Source organism: Sinocyclocheilus rhinocerous, unplaced genomic scaffold (assembly GCF_001515625.1).
Source record: "Sinocyclocheilus rhinocerous isolate Xijiao unplaced genomic scaffold, SAMN03320098_v1.1 scaffold4514, whole genome shotgun sequence".
In the NCBI taxonomy this organism is placed as follows: domain Eukaryota; kingdom Metazoa; phylum Chordata; class Actinopteri; order Cypriniformes; family Cyprinidae; genus Sinocyclocheilus; species Sinocyclocheilus rhinocerous.
This window is the reverse complement of record NW_015634824.1, coordinates 110,605-127,562: the sequence shown is the minus strand read 5'-3', so window position 1 is coordinate 127,562 and position 16,958 is coordinate 110,605. Positions and strand designations below refer to the sequence as shown.

Below are 16,958 nucleotides of genomic sequence, written 5' to 3'. Positions count from 1 at the left end.
TTGTGCAGTGATATTAAAAAAAAACATATCTTCATATCATTCTGATCTGTTATGCTTTTTGGTGTGTCTAGCTTAATATTATTGTCTATCATAATCATAAATATGGGATCAAAGAAGGTTTATAGCAGGCTTCTTAAAATTACTCAACCTGAATTGCACTGGTTTGGTTCTGAAAATCTGTATCTAATCAAATTTGTATGATGACATGAATTTCTACATATTTGTGTTCTAAGTTAGTATTGATTAGTAATGTTTTCCTCACAGCAGGACATGTACAGGGAACAGAGAATGTATACCATGGTTTATTTACTAAGGTGAGATCTTTTTATTAAATGTCAGATTAAACCCATTTGAAAATCTTACATGATCAAGTAAGTTACATAGTTTGTTGCTGGAGATCATATTAAACCGATTACACAAAGTATAAGCTATATGAATGTCTCTGTATTAAAATCATAAAATATTATTTTGAGAATAAAAATGTTGAATATATATTTTCCCTGAACACCCCTGAAATTATATGAAATAACTGATACATAACTGATAAAATCAGTTGCATGTATAATCTGTTTTAACATTACAGATCAGATTCTTTAGTATTCATTTTGATATCAGTGTAAGTGACACCTTTGTATCAGCCCTTGGTTTCATACTGTAACACACTGCCGTTCTTGAGATGGTTCAGGTGTGTTTGATTAGGGTTGGAACTAAACTCTGCAGGACACCGGCCCTCCAGGACCGAGTTTGGGCACCCCTGGTTTAGAGCTTGCAGATCACCTTGAAGAAGTAACAAACTACCATTTCCCAAGTCAGCTGTGTAGTATTTCAGCTGCAGCAAACATATTTTGTTTATTATCTGTCAGTTTCTAAACATAGTAAGACTGACTAAAGAAGAAGAAGTAGACAGCAATGCACCATGTTGTCTAAGTTGATCGATTACATCATCATTATTGGTCTACGATTCCCCAGACAGAGCACCAGCTGAGCACCACTTCTGCACAACAACCAGCACCATTTCGGTTGAAATATAGTAACAGAGTTAATAAGAATATGATTAAATTTTTTGTGCATACAAGATCTTCAGAATTTCAGTCCAGACGTGATGCAAAATCTGTCATGCATCACTATATTTTGGATAAAGAAACATACCCAATTTAACCTGAGCATGACATTAACACGAACAAACCACAATCTGTCTTGTTATATAAATGTTCTGTTAAAAGTGCAGATCTGTATGCAGATGTCAACTTTGGGACTTTTTTTTGTAGGTTTGTGGAACATTGCTATTAGGTTTATTGTATCAGCCTTTTAGTTTTTTTGTGATGCCACAGTATATTGCAACAATAATATGTGAACGTTGTTGGCTTTCAGATGAAATTATACTCTGAAGTCATTGGTATAGTATTTCAACCAAACATAGTTTGTCCTATTTTTGCTGATGATCTGTCCTGCTTTATAAGTAAAATGCAAGTTAAATTGATATATTTTTATATAATGTGTAAATCATTGCATACATTAAACGGATAAAAAATTTTTTTCCAATATATTCACATTTAGAAGGGTTGTGGCTTCACAAAAAAACTCATATTTAATCTTTTTACCTGAACAATTATGCAGGTTCAAACAGGAGAGCATATTTGGTTTTGCTCTGGTTTATTCCTGTTCATGTTGCCTCAAGCTAAAATGGGTGAATACTTTTCTGCCTTTTGATCAAAAAAACAAAACAAAAAAAAGGCTATAATAAAATGTATGTGGTTTGTCTCATTACAAAATATTAATTTTACAGAACATTAGAAATAATGATGTGACATGTTTTCAGTGATTGCATTATGGTTTATTTTAACAACTGCCAATGATGATTTATTTATTTATTTATTTTTGCATGTAGCATTTTGGGGCTTGAATTTGGAAACGCCAAAACGTGGTCCTTTATCAAACTTCCAAATTTCATTAATGTTTTTTTTTTCTTTAATGATACACTCTGTCTTGTGAAGCGTGAATAAAATGACATTTGATAAGCCATTGAATCATTTGCTCACATGCTTGTCCAGGTCAATACGAGATGCAATATGTGCTTTACCAGAAGAAAAAAATTAATTGCCTAAAATTGCATACAATTGTCTTTTCTTCATGGTCCACATGTAAATGTGGCTAAAGGCTGGCCTTTACTCACAAATTTGCTGATCTGAGGTCTGCTTTCTATATTTCTCCAGGTGTGACACTATATTTTGAGACAGGAAACCTGTACCTAGATCTGGATTTACGAGAATATCAGCATTTAGAGTGATGCTCCTCATGGTCCAGCTGATATGTTTGCCCTCAGAGACATCAGTTTGATCTTTATAAGTTTGCTGCACACTGTGCTGCAGACAGCATCTGAAGTTCTTGAAAACAGAAATATAAGCACCAAAGAGGGCATTTTAAAGGGCATCTGGGGGGTCAGGGTCTCTCAACAGTTGATGGGCCTATGCCAAACATGCGACTATAAAAAATAAAGCATTATTTGGACTCGTTGTATTAAAACGTGTTGCATTATAAAGACAAACGTGTACAAAAATTGATTCTTGTACTCTATTATTTAATGTGATCACATTTATTGCTACTGTCTGTATCTACCAAACATATTTGGATGAACCCTTTTCACAGACTGTCGACACCTTTGCGCAATAATGAACTTTGTAAATTTGTCTGTTAGTCAACATGTTCTGTTACACATGCTGCATTTGGAAACTTTTCATGCAGTCATACTAAAACAATGTGATTAGAAGGAGAAACATGAATGGAGTGAATGTTTTACACCCGAACATATAAAATCTTCAGCACTGCTTGATCTGATCTGACCAAAAGAGAAATGGGCATATGGTAATTGCTGTGAATTTAGGCTAATTAGAATTGTCAAGAGGTTTTATCATCCATTGGGGATAGCTGGATTCACTATACATACAATAAGCATGGCAATGAATGCACAACAGTCTAGTGGTTGAAGAGGTGACTGAAATTTGAAGTTTATGCTGGTGAAATGATGTTCGTGTTCATTACCTTAAAAGGCTATAGTGCAGATAATGACTAGAAAACCTAAAATAACAATTAATGGACAAATGAAAGGACTCGACTAATGCACTCAGACACACTTTCAGTTAGATTGCATATTATTTTCCTCTAATTGAAGTGTTTCCCTAAAATCTAACAACGTGGTCTGATAAAATAACATCTCCACTTGATGTCATAAGTGATAAATTATAGATTCTTTCAAACGGCTTGGAAATAGACCCCCTGCAGACAGATACAAACGTTGTGGGGGAAATGAAACGCTGCTGAGGGACTATTTTCCAACATTTCACCCATCTAACGACTCGCGTAATGGCGAGGCGGAGGAATATCCGAAGCCATCGCGCAATTACCTCAGATTATATGTAAGTGTTTGGGTTTGCTGTCTGAGGGCCATAAAAGAGAATTCCATTTCAAATGTGTTTTTCACTCGATGGAAAGAGTTTCTCTTTCAGACGAAACAGACTCCCTTTTTTTTAAAGGTAATAATTTACCTGTCAGAATCGCAGCGGAAGCACAGCAAGACGCCACTTCACTGAGGCACTAATGGAAAATCCATTCTGTTTATGTTTCGGAGAATCCCTGAAAATGCTTGAATGATTGTTAAATGTAACTAATTGAGCGTCTTTATATCTTTCCAATTCTCGCAACACATTATGAGGAGCGCGGCTAAATCTTAATTATTCGTTTTTCAGACTGAAATAATAGTTACAAATATGTCTGTTTACTTGAGGTGGTTTGGAAATGAATCATGCACTTTACCTCATTGTATAGTATTAAAAACTGAGAAAAGAGCGTTTCTTCCTCATATTTGCTAATAGATTATCTGAAGATGACAAAATACTGTGAATAACAGTATTGATTGTGCAGCCAATGATCTAGTGGAAAATCTAATACAAGTCCGCCATCGTCTGGTAAGTGTGTGAATTACATTATACTTGCATGTATTACTTGCTGTAACTCTTTTGTACAAAAACAAATATTTAATTCTAAACGAAAGTAGTTTGAAAATGGTTTATTTTCACATAAAGCCAAGAATGTCAAGACAACCTGTTGGATTTATCATAATTTAAATATCATTCACAGTCATAAAGGCTCAGTTTTACACACACTGCCAACACACATTTCAGTTCAAACAACTTGTAAAAGTGCATGTAGCATCCTATGACCCCTTTAACACTCATTTTCAGCCCACTTTGTAGTATTGTCCACTGTTTCCTCGCAGCATCTCCTCCAACTTCTCCAGCAACTTCACCACATCAGATTCCCGGTGTCCACTGTCAAGCACATGGCATCTATTCCCACACTTTCGAACCAGCCGCTCCAGGTCGCTGTTTCTCTTCATATGCTGCTGGACGCTCTCTCCTAATGTTTCCCCCCATGTGAGCAGAACAATAGTGTGCCTCCACGATGCTTCTCCTAGCGCAGACATGGTACGTTCCACCTCACACCTGTACGGACCAGTGAAGGATACGTAAGCAGGAATCACCAGGATGAAGGCGTGTGGTCCAGGTTGACACAGAGAGACACTTTGAGAGAGATGTTTTTGAAATATGTCTTTACTGTCAGATGCAGATCTCCATTTCAGGCCCTGAGGCTCTACGAGAGTGAGCTGCCTGCCGGATATCTCTCCCCTCCAAGGGTTGCTTCTTTCTGCATCAGGCCCCACGATGGTGCATCTCGCTGGGTGACGGGACGACCAGGAGTCTCCTAAAAGCATCAGCCTTAGCTCAGACACAGGCCAGGGTGTATGTAGGGCAGGTTGGAAACTGGTGCTTGAAGATTCAAAGAAGTCTTCCACACTTTCGCCATCAGAATTGTCACTCTCACCATCTTTCCCTTTTTGCTTGGCCTCCAGTGTTCGTTTAACCCTTTGATTCTTTACCAATCTGTTATTTGCACAGTTAATAGTAGCCAACTCCAGTTGCTCTTCACTTCTGGTGTCTTTTGCATCACAAAAGCCACCATCCACTCCTACTTCTTGATGCATTCGATGGATGTCTTCGGCTTCAATTCGTTTCCCATTAAATTCAGCGCTGTTTGTCAATCGCTGATAACCTGAGAAAGACTCTTTGCGTATGCATTTGAGCTCTGTGTTATAAAAATACTTCTCCCATTTCTCAAGTTCTTCTCGCTTCTTCTTCACCTTGTCTTGTTCATTATTTAGCTCCAGCATTTTGCTGTCCAGTTGGTTTTGACATTCCTCAAGCTTTTTCTCTCTTTCATCTAGTGTTGTTTTCTGGAGCTCTAGCATTTGTGTTTTGTTCTCAACATCGCTCGCTTTCTTTTTCAGATCTAATTCTTGGTTCTGCAAAAGTTTGTGTTTATCCGTCATGTCATTATCTCTCATAGCGAGCTCTGATTCCTGTTGGCGCAGGTCTGTTTCTCTGGTATCTAAAGAGCGTTCTTTGTCTTTCAAAACATCCTGCTGTTTCTTGAGACTGTGCAACATGTCTTCATGCTGTTGTTCCCTATTTTGCATGACTTGCTGTCTTTTCTCCAAATAGATTTCTTCACTCTTCAGCTTCTGCTCTCTTTGAGAAAGTGCTTCTTCGCCTTTTATCAGCTCTTGCTCCCTTTTTCCTAACGCTTCTCTAATGCTCTCGAGCTCCATGTCGCGTTCGTCAAATGAAGCTGTCTGGTTTTGCTGCTTATTTTCGAGATCTCGATGTTGCTCCATTAGTCTTTGACCTTTGAGTTCAAGGTCCTGTTCCCTCTGCTCAAGTGCTTGCTCCTTTATCTGCAGTCCATTTAATTTTTGCAGAAGATCATATTCCTTATTACTCAACTCGACTTGCCATTTCTCCACATTGTGTTTGTTATTTTCAAATTCCTCTGAGATCTTTGAAAGCTCTTGGGTTTTCACTTCCCACATCTGCTCTCGTTTATTAAGTTCATTTTCTCTCATTTCCAAATTTGCTCTGAGCACCTCCAAAGATTTTTCTTCTTCCTTAAGCCTGCTTTGTTCTTTAACAAAATTTGCCTCAGTTTTCAGCAGCTCTTGTTCTCTCCTCTCCAGCTGCTGTCTAAGATTTTCCATATTCTTCTCCTGCTTTTCAGTCAGATCTTTCATTTCCATTTCCTTGGTCTCCAGTATCTTCTCCATGGCTTGTAGCTCATCCTTTTTACATTTTATCTGCTGCTCCTGCACTTTTAAATTTTCCTCTCTATCCATAAGCTCTTCCGCTCTTTTCTCAATCTCCTCTCTCATTCGCACCAGATCTACAGCCAGACGTTTGTTATTCTGACTCTCGTTTTCCAGATTCTTCTCCTCTTCTCTAATCCTGTACATTTGCACATCCAAATCCTGTTCTCGCCTATTCGTTTCATCAACTCTATTTACCAAATCTTGTTTGTTTTGTGCTAATTTCTCTTCCTTCTTTTCTACCTCCCTTTCTCTCCTGTGAAGCTCTTGTTCTCTCTCTATCTCTTTCATCTCATGCTCTTCATGCCTTTCTCTTAATCTTTTCTCATAATATGCCTTCATGTCTTGCATATCGCTCTCTTTCTCTTTCTCCTTCTCCTCTTGCAGCCATTTTAACTCATCTATCTCTTGTTCTAACCCTTTCATTTCTTTCATCTGTTTCTCATAGCGATTTAACTCAGTCTGAAGATCTTTCTCATAGCCCTCACATTTACACTTCAGCTCTTCTAATTCTTTTTCCAGTCCTGCATTTACTTTTTGTAGGACGTTGTTTTGTTCTCGCTCTTCCCTCATCTGTTGTCTCAGCTCGTCCAAGTGTCTTTCTGTTTCCTCATGCTGTTTCTTTATGTTTTCCATCTCCCCTTCCATCAATGCATTCTTTCTTTTGTAGGTCTCTATTTTTGCATCAAACTCTTCTTCTAGATGTTTTAGTTGAGCAGCAGCTTCTTCGGTATTTGCTTGAATGCTGTTTTCCAGCTTTTCTATTTCTCTTCCATGTTTTTTGTTGATGTTTTGCAGCATTCTGTCCATTTCATTGTCTTTCTCCAAGTCTTTTTGGTTTAATTGGGTTATTTCAGCATCTTTTGTCAGTAGTTCTTCCTCTAAATGTTTTTGTTTAGCTGCACTTTCCTCGACATGTGTCTTAATACTCTCTCTTAACTTTTCAACCTCTTTCTGTTTTTCACTAACGTTTTCCCGAAGTGTGCTCATTTCTCTGTCTTTTTCCATGTCTCTTGCTCTTAACTGGATCATTTCGTTGTCTTTTATTTTGAATTCTTCCTCTAAACGCTTCAATTGAGCAGCACTTTCTTCAATATTCGACTGCATGCTGTCTTTTAATTTTTCAGCATCCAGCTGTTGGCTAATAATATTTTTCTTAAGTGTGTGAATTTCTGTGTCTTTCTCCAGGTCTCTTTGTCCTAATTTGGTTATTTCCTCTTCTTTTATTTCCAGCTCTTCCTCTAAATGCTTGAGTTTAGCCGCACTTTTTTCAATATGTGCCTCAATATCATCTCTTAACTTTTCAATGTCTTTCTGTTTTTCGCTAATGTTTTGCCTAAGCATGTCAATCTCTTGTTCTTTCTCCTGGTCTCTTTGTCTTAATTTTTCGTTTTCCTCTTCTTTTACCTTCAATTCTTCCCGTAAAAGTTTTAGTTGTACTGCATTTTCTTCAATTCTGTCTTCTAAGTTTTCAATATCAGTTTGTTTTTCGCTAATGTTTTGCTTTAGTTTGTGAGTGTCTTTGTCTTTCTCCAGGTCTCTTTGTTTTAATTTGTCTATTACAATTTCTTTTGTTTTCAACTCCTCCCTCAAAACTTGAAGTTCAGCTGCGTGTTTTTCCGTATTTGCCTGCACAGTGTCTTTTAACTTATCTATATCCCTCTGTTTTTCGCTAATGTTTTGCTTCAGTGTCTCAATTTCTTGCACTTTTTCCTGGTCTCTTTGTCTTAATTTAACTATTTCATTATCCTTTTGCTGAAGTTTCTCTTGCGTTTCATCATTTCGATGTAGCTCCTTTTCTTTCTCTCTCATGGTTCGCTCTATTTCCTCATCTTTCCCTACGAGTTTATCAATGAGTGTGTTGTATTTCTCCACAGTTTCTGCATGCATTTCTCTATCGGCTTCTGTCGTTTTCACTTGCTTTTGATAGGACATCCGTAGCTGCTCCATCTCTTTGGTCATCATCTCTATCACCTCTCTCAGCTTGTCCATCTCTTTCTCTCTCTTCTCAGCTTGTTCACTGAATCTCTCGCTTTGTTCTCTTTCTCTGCCCTCAGCGTTCAGTTTCACCTCCTCGATTTCTCTTAAAATGTTTTCAAATTCATTGTCCTTTTCTTTCAGTTTATTCTCCATCTCTTGCTTTTGCCAGACAGCCTCTTCTTCATACCTGCGTTGTGATGCATCCATCTCTTCTTGAGTTTCCTCAACCTTTCCTCTCATCCTATCATTATCTTTCTCAGCGTCCAACAGTTTGCTTTGAAGTTCATTCATCTCATCCAGGTGTGCATGCTGAATCTCAGCCTCGCTCTCTTTCCATTCTTGCTCTTTCACGGCACCCATGCGCTCCATTTCCAGCAGTTTCATCTGAAGTTCTTCCACTTTCTCTTTAAGTTCTTCCCCCTCTCGCTCTCTCTCCTCTAATCTCATCAGCAGTTGCTCTTTCTCTTTCAGTGCCTGATGGAGAGTCACCATGACTTTGCTGATTTCAGCGCTCAGCTCTTGTATCTCACGCTCCTTGTCTTCCGTCAACCACGCCATCCTCTCCTCCAGCTCACCCATCACGCTTCTCCTGTCATCTTCGCCTCGGTACAGCACCTCTTCCCTCTCAGTCTTCCCGGGAGATTGTACTTTGTCTTTTTTGCGTCTTTCGAAAAACCACCGAATGCTCCTGACCTCTCGTTCCTTCATCTTCTTCAGTTCTTCCTCCTGCCGTTGAAGCTTCTCGCTAAACTCCTTGACCTTCAGCTGGAATTTCTCATTCTTTTGTCTTCCTAAGTCTTGAATCTCATGCACTAGTGGCGAGAAGGCCTCGCAACGATTTCCCGCCACCATCTTCTCGATCTTCTCCAGAAGTTCCGTTATCTGTGTTTTGGAATTCTGAGATTCCAAACAAGAGTTGCTGCTGATGACGTGGAACCTGTTTGAACATCGTTCCACCAACCAACGAAGATCCTTTCCTCCTCCTTGGATGTGCTGCTCGATGGTGACTCCCTCTCGTAGCTGGTCGCCCCTCGTAAATAAAAGAAGCGTATGTCTCCAAACTGCCTCTCCCAAAAGCTCCAAGTGCTCCCGCACTGACTGTGCTTGGACGAGCGCGTCCACTCTCAACGCCAGTAGAAATGCATGAGGTCCAGGAGGACACAGTGTCACGCTCAGTCCGATCTCTCGCTTCACTCTCTCTGGAGTTAATCCCTCCGGTCCACCCTCCCATCCGGGCACATCCACCACCGTCACCAGTCGGTTAGAAACCTCCGTCTGCTGTCTCGAGCACTCCTCTGTGGCTGCTCTGCTTTGAAAGTATCCCGGACCTCCGAGGATAGCGTTCCCGGCGGAGCTTTTCCCCGTCTCCCTCTCTCCCAGCAGAACCAGTCTCAGCTCCAGGAGACGCCGTGAACCTCTGGAGAACAGATTCCTCTCATCCAGGTCTTCAGTTTGTGGATTATCATCTAGCAGAGACAGGAGAAGCAATACACACAAAAAAAGAAAATAAATAAATGAAGCTTTTAGTTGTAAATAATGTATTTTGTTGAAATATTATTAAGATACAATATTATTATTATTATTATTGTGTGTTTGTCAAACAAAGGTTAACTACATCACTTTGAAAATGTATTATGTAGGCCTCTATTGTATATAGGCCTCAAGTGGCCACGCCCTTAATTATGCAGAACTTTAAGGCTTAATATAATTTAAACGGATGACTTATAAAAAAATTCACCCCCCTCACAGTTAGCTATATAGATCAAAATCATTTTTTGAACCAGGCTGTAAACATGTTTTTTTTTCTGCTGTAAAGTTGGGCATTTTAACATGGGGAGTCTATGGGATTGACTCCCTTTTGCAGCCAGCCTCTAGCGGCCAGTTGATGAATTACAGTTTAAGTCACTTCCGCGTTGGCTTCATGAGAGAGAGCGGGAGGTTGCCGCTTGGTTTCAGGCCGATGCAGTTGTCATTTTCACGTCCTGCTCCACGTTGTTTAAATAGCAAATGCATTTGTGCGCCCATGGGCGTGCTGGTCTGAAAACGAGGTGTGTTTAGGCGTTGTTGGCGCGTTGCTATTTTGAGGCAACTGAAATAGACTGCGCCATTGACCAACAAAAACCTGTTCTAAAGTCTGGCGCAATATTTTTTCTTTGTTATTTAAAGAGCGCGTTAGTAATATGTGCCTATAGGCGGGTGCACAACGCGCGTACACTTTGCTTATTACACACACATGCTGCGCGTGCAGCAGCACACAAACATTTTTAAAAAATGAAAAATTACATTCCGCCATGTAAATAGCGAACCTGCCACGGCGCGAGCGCAACTGGCTTTTAAAGGGGATGGGAGATGAGACTCTGATTGGTTTATGGCACGTTACGCCCAAAACACACCCATTATTCATCAAGAGAATAGGGACTACCCTTTTAGACCATGCGCCGGGCTCGCTGACCATTTTTCCCGTCCTTAAACTAGCAAAAGTGGATTCGGACATGCCCTAAGCGCAATTGCGCCGTGCACTTTAGACCATGCGTTTAGATCGTTAAAATAAAGCCCTAAATGTATTTTTGTTATTTTTTAAGGAGAAAAAAGGGATTTTTTTAAATTAAAGTAAACATGCTCCAAAAAAAAAAAAAAAATACCATGAATACTATACATGTTTTTTGTGAGATTATTTATTTATTTACTTTTTTTATTTTTATTTATTTATTTTTGCATCATATGGAAAATTGCTGCATTAACAGTTTTGTGTGTGTGTGTGTGTGTGTGTGTGTGTGTGTTTCACAGAAAGAAATAGGCGAATGTACATACAAACCTGGAGCAACATGAAGTGAGTAAATCATGACAAATTATTTATTTCTGTGTGATGATTTTGTGGAGAGAAGAGATGTCCTGTACACTGCTGCAGTTTGCAGAATTCTTTATTTATTGAAATAACTTTTTGATCTTATAACCTTCAATCTTTGCTGTTGAAAATGCTGTCATTTCAATAAATATAAGGGTTTCTGAAAGTTACAGCATTGTACAGAACTTCCAACGGGGTTCTCATGATTATGAATGTTAAAATTGCGTTTACAAGGGCTGGAAAAGGCTCGAAAATTAATAGAAGTAATGGACATTTCTGGAGTGAATGTAAATTTTTGTAGTTACGCTCTGCTCTAAAATATTTCATCAGCCAGTGTTTGGTAAAATGTTTGAGTGAATCATTCTTTTGTGAGTGAATCATTATTAGAACCAATTCAAAGGAACTGTTTGATTTTTGACAAACCATTTTAGAATTTAATCTGAATAGATAATTTGGCAATTGGAATTAACCAAAGTTATTTTAAAAAAAATCTTCTAAGTCTAAAAAGATAATGGAAAATCCAGTGTTGTCAGACAGTTGGAACCTATTGTTCAATTTCCTCTCTAGAGAACATTTATGCAAGTATCTGAAACTCACAGTTAGTAGAAAATAGCTCTGACTTCTGCACAATACAATAATATACAATCTGTCTGTGTTGAATTGAAAGAACTACAAAAAAAGTGCTTTTGTCTTATTTTCCAGTACAGTTTTCTAAACATCCTTAAATCAAGATACATGACATTGTTTTCTGAAAAAGTTATCAAAAATGAACTGAGTTTATGCTTAAAACAAGAAAACAACTGCCAGTGGGTTTAGAACAATACACTTGTTTTGCCTTTGAGTTAATTTTTCATACCGCATTAGCAGTTATGTTTTCTTGTTTTAAGCACAAATTCAGTGCATTTTGGTAAGTTTTAGGCTTAAACTCATGACATTTTGCATCACAAGTAAATGTATATCTTGTTTGAGCCTTAATTCTCTGTCATTTTGACCTGAAACAGTATTTTAATGTTAATAATTGCGTTCATCTGAATAAGGATAGTAGAAAAGTAGAAATACTAAGGAAGAACATCACTTTTAATAGTCTACTCACTCATCAGCACGGCTCTGATGGTTCCTCTGTGCGTCTGCGCCTCCATCAGCCTCTGTTTTTTCCTCCTTTCTCGTGCCCTCCGGTTGCTCTCCACCTCCAGCTCCAGAAGCAGCAGATCTGTCTCATAATATCTCCCCCCTCTCTCTTCCATCAGTTTATGCATCTTCCTCATCAGTTCCTTCACCTGTGATCCATCGTCAACGCGCCGCTTGTTCTCCAAAACGTGGAACCTGTTCCCGCATCGTTCCAGGAGCATCTGGAAGGCCTTGCCGCCGTTTCGAATCCTCTGTTCGATGGGAACGGAGCCCAGTTCATCCCCTCGGGTGAACAGCACCAGCGTGTGATCCCACACCGCTTTGCCCAGCAGTTCCAGATGCTCCTCGATCTGCCGATGGTAGTCGGCTGTCACTGACGTACAGGATCTCACCACTAGAAGGACGGTGTGGGGACCTGGTGGACACAAGGTCATGCTTCGCTTCGTTTCTCTCCTCACCCAACCGGGAGTCCCGTTCACAGAATAGTACCATTCCCAGCCTGGGGTGTCCACAACTGTAACGCGCCTTCCTGCCACGTCGCCTCGCCTCTTCACGCACTCCTCGGTCGGTTTGCCTGTCTCAAACCCTCCCGCCAGGCCTAGGATGGTGTTTCCCACTGAGCTTTTCCCAGCACCTTTGCGGCCTAGTAAAACCAAGCGAAGTTCAGGAAGAGAAGACGGCTGGTGACTCAGACTTCCTCCATTGGCTTCAACTGCCTGTGGCCTCTTGTCTGTGAGAGAAAGGTAATGTTTGGTGTCATGTCACTGTCTTTTTAGTGAGACAAAGCCTGAATTACCCCAAAAGGTATGTACAGACCTAAACCATACTTGAAAAATATCTGAGTTTTATTGCATTAAATAACAAAATTTCAAAGCAAATGTCAAACAAACACACATTTAAAGAAAAACATTTGACAAAAAGCAATTTGTTGCTGTGACAAGAGATATAGTGTTGAAAATGAGGACAGTAAGTATTGTGACACACTTTGTTGGTTTGTTATTAGTGAAGAATAAAGATCCCGCAGCATTTTAGATATTCAGATTTGCTTGCTTTTGATATTTGATATTTGATATGACCACTTGCTTTGATATTTTGTCTAATGCAATGACATTCATGTTTCCTCATTTGTGTGCATGTCCATATATGTCTACATCTACTTCAATCATGATCGTACTTATCTCACCCAAGAATGAGGGACCCTCGCTCTGCGTTTCCATCTTTGTCCGTCTGTCTTCGTTCTCCTTGGTTCTTCCTCTTAAGCTATATTTTTGACATCAACATCGTTTCATACCTCAATAACTTTTAGACATAAGCGATTGACTTCATACCATGCATGGAACAACAGTAGAGCGGAACAGAGCGCTGACCGTGAAAGCTTGATCACGTGACTAACCTGTGGTTTTCTGTAACTCGCACAGGAAGCACCGTCTACTGCTCGCATGGGTATATGGCGGAAATCAAAGAGGAACCTTGTGGTCAGTGTTGCTCATGCCATATGTGCTTTAACTTACTCGATATCATGATGCTTTGTTTTGAATCAGTATTTGGTGCTCAGGAAGGTTCATTTGTGGCGAATGCATCAGGGGGAGTGTCTTGATCAGATAAAAACACACACACACACACACAAAATATACATATGACCTGCTAGTCCCACCAAAAATTTTAATGAAAAGCCCATTTATAAGCTGTAGACTGTGTCCAACCTGTGTTATGCAAGTAGATTTAACTTGCTTGTTAATCTGCTTTGACAAGCTCTCATATTGTACCAAGGCATTACATCTTCTGCGTTCAAGTTCATGATGAAAGAAAGTTGCCTGTTCTCCAGAGCTGCTGCTCAATCTAAAGTTGAGCTCATGCCTGTGACTCATACTCTCCCAAAGCGTCCAAAGGGGTCCGGACATCATGTTTCCCCTAAGAAACTTTGGCAAAACAAGATATTTCCATATAGAATGCCTGAAGCAATGACACAAAGTGCCCAGAAGATCCATAATGCAGTGCAATATATAGTCATTTGAGAGTGGAACAAGACTAAATACATTTAAAGGGGTGATATGATGCGATTTCAAGGTTTCCTTTCTCTTTGGAGTGTTACAAGCTCTTGGTGCATAAAGAAGATCTGTAAAGTTGCAAAGACTAAAGTCTCAAATCCAAAGAGATATTCTTTATAAAAGTTAAGAGTCAACCACGCCTACCTAAAACGCCTCGTTCTAACACGCCCCCACATATCTACGTCACTATGTGGAAATATTAGCATAATGCCGCCCAAATGTGCACGCAAAGAAAGAAGGCGTGGTTTCAGGAACAGCAGTAGTGTTGATGCAGCCATGTCAGGGAGACGCTGTGTATTTCTGTGCGAAAGCAAAAGCACTTTATTTGGCCTTACGGAAGTAGATGCAATTAGGAATCATTGCTTAAGATTTATTTACAACAGAACAGCAAAACCCAGATGTTCGAATTTGTGCAAAGCATTTTATGGACGACAGTTTTTTTAACCTAGAAGAGTACAAGGCAGGCTGTGCACAAAGGCTATTTCTAAAAAAAAAAAAAGTTTGAGAGAGGCGGGGCATAGAGGACCTACAATAATGTACAGTATTTGAAAAATAATGTGTTTTTTGAACATTAAAGCATGTCAACATATTCTGTTACACCAAATACACAAAATAATGATCTTTAAAATAGCATCATATGACCCCTTTAAGATAAATTAATATCTTATGCAATATCTTTTGCTTCTCATGTCAATCAATTTTGTGGTAAGGATGTTTACTGGAATCCAAACATACTGAAGAAAGAATATCAATTTTACTGTTTAAATAGTGGAACATTTTCAGTGTAATAAACGCTATCTGTACTTTTTCTACCTTATAAATGCAATATGCAGAAACTCCGTCAGCACTGGAACTGAGGGGGAAAAAGTTGAGTGAATGATGACTTAAGTGAGTGAATTTGATTGATTTGATATCAGTTTTCATGGAGCCACACCCCACAGGACAGAGCCAATTTAAGTCATAATTCAGTTTTGAAAGTTACTGTGTTTTGCTGTTTGCTTAAAAACAAAGAAACCTTGATGTTTGCATCCCACATTGCACATTTTGAATCAGTGCTTTTATGCATATCGTGCTTTTAAGAGCCCTACGAAAAGTAAACAATCCATTTATCAGTGAAGCGTTATTATGGATTATGGATTTGGGCAGAAGCAACAGTTTAAACACCCATTCACTGCAGAGGATCCATTGGTGGGCAAGTGATGAAATGCTGAATTTCTCCAAATCTGTTCCCATGAAGAAACAAACTCATCTACATCTTGGATGGCCTGAGAGTGAGTACATTTTCAGCAAATTTTCATTTTTTGGTGAACTATTCCTTTAAATCTGCTCTGCCCAGGCAGAAGAGAAGGACATGATAGATTCCACACTTCTGTCTTTATTCAGTCACATTTCTGTTCACCACAAGCCACACTAACGCGGTAGCTTGCACTTCCACTCTAATCTCACACATACACACCTTCTGCTTTTACAGTGCTAATCTGCATAGACACACAGCGTTATTCCAGCCCTATATATAAATGAAGGCAGAAGCCATACTGATGTTCTCCCAGACTCCAAGTTCCAGTTTCTGCAGACCAGTGCCACCTTTCTATCTATAAATAAACCAGGTTAGTGCACTTTAACATGTTTAATAGTGAAGTGTTCAAATTGTCAACTACTGTTCAAAAGTTTGATTGCTCACCAAGGCGGCATTTATTTGATTAGAAATACAGTAAAAGCAGTAATATTGTGAAATATTATTTACATTTTAAAATAACTGCTTTCTATTTGAATATATTTTAAAATGTAATTTATTCCTGTGATCAAAGCTGAATTTTCAGCTTCATTACTCCAGTCTTCAGTGTCACATGATCCTTCAGAAATCATTCTAATATGCTGATTTGCTGCTCAGGAAACATTTCTGATTATTATCAATGTTGAAAACAGTTGAGCTACTTCAGATTTTTGTGGAAACTGTGATGCATTTTTACAAGTTTCTTTAATGAATAGAAAGTTCAAAAGAACAGCATTTATTTGAAATGGATATCTTTTGTAACATTATAAATGTCTTTACTGTCACTTTTGATCAATTTAATGCATCCTTCTTGAATAAAAGTATTGATTTAAAAGTACTGTAAAAAAAAAAAGTATTGAAAGATATTGAAAATGTTTTTAACAACTTTAACTTTAACATTTAAAACTGTAATGAATATTTGCAATTCAATCATGACAACTCTCTGAAGATTTTAGCATGGTGATGGATATGACAGTGTTAATGTATTTGGTCTTGGCGGAACAGATCTGCTACGCTGCTGCTGCTGCTGAACTGCTGCTGCTGTTGGTTATTGCTGTAGTTGTAGATTATTGCTGCTGCTGCAAGCAAGTACAGGAACTTGCTACTGCCAATGCATATGGCAATACGGTGCCATGAGTATTTAAGACATACTGCTGCTGCACAAATAGCATATAAAATAACCCCGTAGCAGATCTATACAGGTGGAGCTGGGGAAGCTGGAGGGTTTCAGAGAACTCTGAAAGCGCGCTGCATGAATCTCAAGTGAATGCTAGCCAGCCATATAAATGCAAGGCAGTAAGCTCATTGGCTGCATATGCAGCATGAACCAATCAGCTTGTGCCAAGTCCTTTAACTCTCTGAATATCATCAGTTACGTTAACACCCCGTCAGAATGCGCCATCTAGAGTTTCATGACTGAACTATATATTTATTCATGCAATCAAACTTATAGCAAAATGTGGTAGTTCTGTATGTTGTTTCATGGTTGGC

At 39.0% G+C, this 16,958-nt stretch overlaps 1 protein-coding gene and 1 pseudogene across 1 annotated transcript; one reads left to right on the top strand and one right to left on the bottom strand.

The window, feature by feature from the left end:
* Positions 1–4,222: 4,222 nt before the first annotated feature.
* Positions 4,223–13,480, bottom strand: LOC107745952 (trichohyalin-like). The gene is made up of 3 exons (XM_016559984.1): positions 13,330–13,480; positions 12,112–12,876; positions 4,223–9,639 (listed from the first exon to the last, which is right to left on the bottom strand). Exons 1-3 carry the CDS (start codon positions 13,361–13,363, stop codon positions 4,235–4,237), a joined length of 6,204 nt encoding a protein of 2,067 aa, XP_016415470.1. The 5' UTR covers positions 13,364–13,480; the 3' UTR covers positions 4,223–4,234.
* A 113-nt stretch (positions 13,481–13,593) lies between these two features.
* LOC107745959 (coagulation factor XIII A chain-like) overlaps positions 13,594–16,958 on the top strand; it is a 20,058-nt pseudogene continuing 16,693 nt past the window's right edge.